This window comes from Glycine max, chromosome 13 (genome assembly GCF_000004515.6).
Source record: "Glycine max cultivar Williams 82 chromosome 13, Glycine_max_v4.0, whole genome shotgun sequence".
In the NCBI taxonomy this organism is placed as follows: domain Eukaryota; kingdom Viridiplantae; phylum Streptophyta; class Magnoliopsida; order Fabales; family Fabaceae; genus Glycine; species Glycine max.
This window is the reverse complement of record NC_038249.2, coordinates 27115183-27123466: the sequence shown is the minus strand read 5'-3', so window position 1 is coordinate 27123466 and position 8284 is coordinate 27115183. Positions and strand designations below refer to the sequence as shown.

Sequence of the window (8284 nt, the reverse complement as noted above, 5' to 3'; positions counted from 1 at the left end):
TCCTCTTCTTTCTCTAGTGCCTTGATTTTGTTCCCTTTTGAATTTGTTAGTCAATATAATAGGATCGTATCTAGAATTTATTTAGCAGGTTTTTTTCTTTTTTTTTTCTCGGTTGTTTGATTGTTTAATATGTGACTGTTAAGATGAATATTGCATTTTTCTTTGAAATTAAGATGTCAAATTTATCGATGACAGTATTCAAAAGTGCTGTATATTTGAAAAATGTTTAATAGAGGTGGTTGGCTTAACAGGTATTGCTCAAAAAGTAAGTAAACCGAATCTGATCTACTTTATTTTTTAAAATAGAATGTAAATTTAATTTTGGACGAAAATATTAGGGTACTGAAGTATAACATGTATATTCATCTATCAACAACAGTTAGAAAGATACCTGTGACATTACATCAAATATTAATATTAATTCCTCCTAAACAGAATGCCTAAGGCAGCTTAATAATTTTTAATTATTTCCCTGGTCATAGAGCTACCTCTTCCAATTTAGAACTTAGAAGGTTGGACTTTCTTCAACCGCAAAGCTTGCATTTCAATCCACATGCTCCCATACCAATAAGTTTGTGATCCTATGGAGATTTGAACTCATGTGTTATCACGCTTCTTAACAATCCTAGGTATCCGCGTATTAATAATAATCACGTACTTATTAACTAAGTAGTTAGTTATACTTTTACTCTCCTTTCTATTTTAAAAAAACTTAAAAATAAATAATTTCCAAACTTCTTATATAATCATTTTTTTTACAATGCTTAACAAGAAATTAAATAAAAATAATAACCATTTCTTTAAAATATGCTTAATCAAATACACAAATCAATATACTTTATCATAAATTAATTTATAATACGTAATAACCCTTTTTGTCTCTACATCTAATAACTTTTTATTTTACTTTTCATATTGTTTATTTTTTAAATATATTTTCATATATATATATATATATATATATATATATATATAATTCTTAGTTATATTTTTTATTTTCCATCCTCTCCCATTTATATAGTTTAAAATTTTAACCTTAGTTTTTTTCTGATTTTAATTTTTTCTAAATTTTTCAAATTTTCAATTTAAGTATAAATCAAAGTGTCTTTATTTTCAATAAATTAAAAGGTGTATATATATATATGTGTGTGTATGTATAAACGTTTTACCATTAATTTTGATTAAAGAAAAAATTATACAATGGTAGTTATAAAAATGTATAATCAGTTACTCTTTTGAATACTCTTTTTTCTATTTTTATTAATTTTATTGACATTTAATCATAATTGTACAAATTCTAATAACAAGAATATTTGAAAATGTATATATTGAATTTTATTAACAGACTTAATTTTAAAAATTAAAACTAGACTTTTGAAAACGCCTATGTGATCAATTAAAGATCCCAACTTCTATAAAATAAATGATAGAATATATTCTAAAAGATAAAGTAGAATTATAATTATTGATTAGAAATCAATTATTAAACTTTTAACAATTTCATAACATTAAACATATGCATATATTTTATCATAATTTCAATTTGTAATTTTCTAATCAACACTTGTGAATTCACGGTCCATTAAAGTGTATTTCTTTATTTTAAAAGAGTTAAATCCTTTTAAATAAATAAGTCATCGTCAAATTTTGTGATTAAGAATCACGTATGGCAACACGATATTTGTTAGTCTTTGACCAGATACTCTCCACTGTAAAGTTGGTCGAATAACTTTCAAATCAAGCGATTTTTTTTTTGTTGGTATTTTAAATCAAGCTTTAGTTATTAGTAGATAAAATTCTCTCTACAGTAACAACTTCAAAGTTGAGGTTTTAACTAACCACTAAAATCGGCTAGTAGTAGAAATTTAGATAGTGATAAGTTCAAACTTAATAATGGTTAGTGAAAAAAAAAAAACCCTATCATTTTCTTTTTCTCCATTAATTATCCGTGTCTCCTTTGTGTTCACTTCTTTTAGCGAGTGAAAACTGATGTATTACTACTTGGCATTTACATGCTTCAGCTCAAAATTTTCTCATCTCAGGCAAGTAAAATGCCGTTTCCTTTTGAACAAGCTTGCACTGAAAAAAATGTTATGGTGATAGACGTGCAAGGTTCTAAATACGATGCCCTACTTTTAAGGTTTACGCCACATGCCTTCAACTAGAAATTAAACACCTGATGCTAAAAACTTTGTGAAAAGTTCTTTAGAGTAACGTAGGTCTTCAACTTCTTAGACATATTCACATGCCTTGAGATTACTCAGTTAAATATTATAGGTTATATATCTATCATGGCTTTTGATGAAGGAAAATCTTCATTCAATCTATGAACTACCATGCTGTCCTCTCGATGCTCCACAGCCTCTATGTTACTCCCATTACTTTTCCCCATTTTTCTTTTCCTTTTCATCATTCACCTCGAGGGAAATCATCTTTCCTTCGAGTTTCCTAATTTCTCCCTTTCCAGCATAAAGGGCATCACAACACAACTACAACCCCATGGTCAGTATCTGGCTAACTCTGCATATAGAAGCCTTGAGCATAGAATTAAGGTGTGCACAAATTAAGCACAAAGTTTTGGAGTCAAACTTCCTATAACGCATATATGTAATACATATATATGACATTATTATCAGTATCCACTTTTCTAAGGAAAATATTTCTTTCTAAATTTGTTGCATGCAGAAAAGGACTAGCTTTGATGTAGTTGAAGAAGGTTTGGCAAAGGCTCGAGCCTCGATCCGGGAAGCAATTCTGTCTAGGAACCACAGCAATTCAGGGAAGCAAGAAGACTTTATCCCAAAAGGATCCATTTATAGAAACCCTCATGCTTTTCACCAGTTAAGTTCGAAAGATTTTGACATATTCATCTTCATTACTTATAATCAAGGTTTTAAACTGTGGTCGTGGTCGGGTTGTTGACGCGCATACCCTACTTTGACATTGCGGCCTAGATTGTGATCACGGACCATTTTTTAAAACCTTGCTTATAATTACACACTTGATCTAAGTTACACGCATGCACACAAAAAATAGTTAAATTATTATTACTAACAAGTGGTGATTTTGAAATAAAATGAAAAGCAGGAGCCACATAGAGATGGTGAAGAGATTCAAGGTGTGGGTGTACGAGGAAGGAGACCAACCATTAGTGCATTATGGGCCAGTAAATGATATATACGCCATTGAGGGTCAATTCATTGATGAAATGGACAATAGCAAGAGGAGCCCCTTCAAGGCCAAGAACCCTGATGAGGCACACGCTTTTTTCCTTCCCTTTAGCGTGGTTAATGTAGTTCATTATGCTTACAAACCTTACATGTCCCAAAATGATTATCGCCGTGACCGTCTGCAACGGTTGGTGGAGGATTATATTGTAGTGGTGGCTGATAAGTATCCTTATTGGAACAGAAGCAATGGTGCAGATCATTTTCTCCTTTCCTGTCACGATTGGGTACCCTTCTTAAAACTGTTCCTCACATGCTCATATTTGTAGGATGAGTTAGACCAAAAAAACTAGGAATGTTGAGTTTAATAACTTTTCATAACCATGCATGCATGTAAAGAGTACATGACAAATTAATGTAATTAAATCTAATCTAACTCTTAGATATAAAAGTTTAAAAATACCATTGTTTAAATTACCGCATTAAAAAGTATTGTTTGTTTTGATGTTCAATAATTCTATCGCAGTTTTATCTTCATTAAAATACTATTAAGTGGATTGAAGGATGTGTCTTTTAATAAAGATAAAATTGTAAGAGACACTAAACATCAGTAAAGTGAACAATACTTCAAAATCCAGTACTAACAAACTTGAGTTCAGAACAACTACAATATGATATATTTGTTCAATTAAAATAAGCACCCTGCATTCATTATTTTGATTCTTAGTGTTTTTCTATTCGAGTATTGAACAAATTCTAAAACAACCTGATGACCCTGGTGTCAGAGAAGAATTATCATGTTGCTGTAATTGAATTGAAACCTATAGAATAAGTGCCTTAGTTGGGGCTTCATATTTCACGTGTATTACTTGGGAGTTTTTTAATATCTCTTCATAGTCTTTGGGTGCTTTAAACAAAAAAAAAAAGTATTTTATAATCATACCAAGCGGTGCTTTTGCTGAATATATATATATAACCCGAGTTAATATAAATTGCTTTTACTTTACTTGATGATTCAGGCACCAGAAATCTCACATGCTAATCCAGACCTCTTCAAGAACTTCATAAGAGTTTTATGCAATGCCAACAATTCAGAAGGATTCCAGCCCAAGAGGGACGTGTCTATCCCTGAAGTGTACTTGTCCGTTGGAAAGCTAGGCCCACCAAATCTGGGCCAACACCCAATGAACCGCACCATATTAGCATTTTTCTCTGGTGGGGCCCATGGTGACATTAGGAAGTTGCTTCTTAAGCACTGGAAGGACAAAGATAACCAAGTTCAAGTTCATGAGTACCTTCCAAAGGGCCAAAACTATACTGAATTAATGGGCCTAAGCAAGTTCTGCTTGTGCCCTAGTGGGTATGAAGTGGCTAGTCCTAGAGTTGTGGAAGCAATTAATGCTGTGTGTGTTCCTGTGATCATTTCTGAGAACTATTCTTTGCCCTTAAGTGATGTGCTTAATTGGAGCCAATTCTCCATACAAATTTCAGTGGAGAATATTCCAGACATCAAGACTATATTACAAAATGTTACACAAAAAAAGTACAAGAAATTGTATAGGAATGTGAGGAGAGTTCGGAGGCATTTTGTGATGCACAGACCGGCTAAGCCATTTGATTTGATGCACATGATAATTCACTCAATTTGGCTCAGAAGACTCAACTTCAGGCTCATGGCTTCACATTAAAGGATTGTTTCTGCATACAAAGGTCCTACTTGATTTTCCACCGTTAGGCCCGTTTGGATACAACTCTTAAGAGGTTATATAGACTATTTTTGTTCAAGTAACTTGAGTAACTATTTTTGGTTGATCTGGGCTATGTTCTCAGCTAAAACGAGACGTAGTTGTTCAAGATTTTCCATGTAACTGTCCTGTAAACATTATAGATTCAGTTGGAATTAGCATTTTAGATAGACAAAGCAATGATGATTAAGTTTATAATTGTATGTTAATCATGGGCCCAAAGTTCCAATGTAAGGAATAGTAAGGATTATGATCATACCTCAATATTTGATTAATTCAGTTGATTTATCTTTCTCATTGTTATCTAAATAGCATGAGGTCCCCATTGGTATAGTGACTTCTTTTTGCATTGTTCTTAGTAGTAACTCTGTACAACTTATGAATATACCACCACTGTTCTCTGCTTCACCAGTTTGGTAGTGCGTAGCTATCACTAATTCAAGTATGAATTTAATAATTATAAATTATTCTATAATTTTTTTCATTAATTCACTTACTTTGTTAAATATATAAAAAAAATATTTAATGTTTTTTATTTTGTGTTTGTAAGACTATTTATTTTTTTCATTTTATATTATTTTATGAGGTATTAAAAAAATTGTCAGAAGATATAAGATTTCTCTACGCATTTAACACTTCTGATTTTGGCTAATGCTTCTTATATTATTGCTTAATGAATGTCTTAACCAAAATTGAGTAAATTCTTAATTCCAAAAGAAACGTAGGAATTCGACTCTACACGCCTTCACGTGAGCATCAATGTAGGTGGGTTATAGCTGATGGCAGCATTTATTTGTTAAATTGTTTGCTAGTTACATATATACTACTCTAATAAAGTTAAAAGATTAGAGCATCTCTAGGAGGGCGAAGTTATTTAAAAATAATTAACTGTTATAGAGTGAGTGAGTTATGAGGTTAAAATTGTTAATTAATATGTGAAAAAGAGAGAGTTGCATCAAGAAAAAGAATTATACTAGTTATTCAAGCAATTATTCTCTCTCAAAAAATATAAAGTGAAAGAAGCAAGTCCTCTTTACATATATGGTGAAATAAAGATCCTCTTAGAAAAGTCAATAAAAAATAGAGTGGAAGAGTACTGGGTTGCTTTGGAATAAGAATAGATTGTTTATTTGGTGGGACGTTGAATCATCAATTATTAAGACTTAATCTTATTTTATACTGCATGGTGCTGAGACTGAGGCATCTAGTCTTTCTACTAGTGTTCTTCCTTAATTTTTTCCTCGTTTTTTTCACTCCCTAATATGATTATCATATGATTCATCTCCGCTCAGATTCTGCTTTCACACTTTCTAGTAGAATCAAAGCCAATCATGTAAGTATGATTCCCCCTCAAGGGAAACTATACCTCATGAACTTCTCTCCACCTCTGCAAATGACAGCTACAACAATAAAATTCATGAATTGATTAAGGTAATAATGTTTTGTAAGGTTGTTCTCAATGTTCTTGGATCAATTAATAATTCCTTTTGTCTTTAATTTATCAGTTTGGCCATGGCATGAAGAATGTGGCTAGTTTGAAGAGGATTGAAGAAGGTTTAGCACGAGCACGATCATTTATCCAGGATGCAAATCGATCCAAGAACTACACAACCCCATAAAACACGGTTTTGGGAAACTTGACTTTTTTTTTTTTCACAACTGTTGTACTGTTTTTGACTTTTTTTGTAACGTAGTTTGTGCTTTCCATAAATGTCTTTTAACGCAAATTAGATCCTATATTCCCTCTTTTGTGTTTGTAGCCCAAAAAATAAAAAAAAGAAGCACATAAAGAATAGAGAAAGAAAAATAAATGATGAAAAAATGAAGAGTGTTTTGGGGGAGAAGATCCAGATCCTTTTTAAGGTAAATTTTTTATATAAAAAATAATAAAACAAAAAGTAATGTAGGAAAAGTACAGTATGTGAGACAAATTAATTGATGTAACGAAGAAAGATGGAAAAATAATACTACTCTATTATAAAAGATATTCTCTGATTTGTTATATAATAATGCATAATTATAGGCAGTCACGTCAAATTATTAACACTTATAATACTTTTTGCAAAAGAATGTAATACACTCCATATAGGTTTTTCTTCCTTCTCAACCTATAAAGCTCTGATTGCTTCACAATATGTAGTTATAGTTATACGTCCTTCACAAAACATGAGCTAAAGCTATATGAATTACTAATTACTAGTCCTCAATCAGTATTTATAATAATTATTAATAAGTTAGTTACTTCTTAAAGAAAAAGGATCAAACAGTAATATTTTCAATTTTGGCCTAAATAAATGAACCACGGATAATCCGTATGTATTATGCGGATTTCAATCAGTATTTATAATTTTTTTTTTGTTTTTTTATTTAAAAAATTATTAATTTAATAAATGTTTTTATTTAATTATTTTATAAATAACTATTGTTCTTTATTTTAAAAATGTATTTTTTTATTTTAATTTATTTTTAATAATTATTTTATTTAATAAATAATTTATTTACAGAATTTTTTTATTTAAAAATGAATATATAAATTTTTTTGTTATTTAATAATTTTAAAATAACTATTTTAATTAATTTTTATATTTAAAATAGTTATTTATAATATTGCTAAATAACAAAATTTTCAATTTTTTAAAAGTATATATTGTAGAATTTAGTTTAACACTCTTTGCTAACAAGAGTGTCACACACATTAATATGGTATTTTTGGACGCATTTTGTGACCTCAGTCAATCTTGAAGTTATTCATGGGGAGCGACTCCACTGATCCATATGTATGACAATTTGAATATCATTGAAACCGTTCCAGAGCCCACATAACATTGTTTATATGTTCTCCCTCCAAATAGACAAATGTATCTGAAAATGTCATTTCAGTTGGTGTCACACCAACAATGTCAAGCAAAGACAGCCTGTATCTGTTTGTTTTGTAGGTACTATCTATGAAAAATACCAAATTACAGACATTGGTTAATTTCACTGCATCAGAATGACTCCAAAATATATCACGTACAACATCTTCATCCTTCAATCTATGTTAATGAATATGCTGATCTTGTTCAAGAAGTTTCATTAATTGTTGTATTTCAGTATTATTGTCTCTTATAGAAGAACGATATGCATATCTTGCATTGTATACTTGCTTCATTGTTGAAGAACTGTTGGCATTAATTGTGCTCTTTCAATGTTAGAAGAATATTTTTTAGTTTGATCATTGACTTTGTCATTTCACCAATAATAATTTTCTTATCCTTAGTCAGTCGACTAACATATGAATGTCTCACTAATGACTTAGCTAATGCATGATTATGACTCCTACATATTAACTTCACCATCCATCCTTCACCTTCCAACATTGGTTTCGCTTGC

At 30.4% G+C, this 8284-nt stretch overlaps 1 protein-coding gene across 1 annotated transcript; it reads left to right on the top strand.

The window, feature by feature from the left end:
* The first annotated feature begins 2340 nt into the window (after window positions 1–2340).
* On the top strand, window positions 2341–5073 carry LOC100804723 (probable glycosyltransferase At3g42180). Its single transcript, XM_026125127.2, has 4 exons — window positions 2341–2552; window positions 2686–2840; window positions 3088–3454; window positions 4187–5073. The coding sequence occupies exons 1-4, from the start codon at window positions 2367–2369 to the stop codon at window positions 4853–4855; spliced, it is 1377 nt and encodes a 458-aa protein (XP_025980912.2). The 5' UTR covers window positions 2341–2366; the 3' UTR covers window positions 4856–5073.
* Window positions 5074–8284: the final 3211 nt, after the last annotated feature.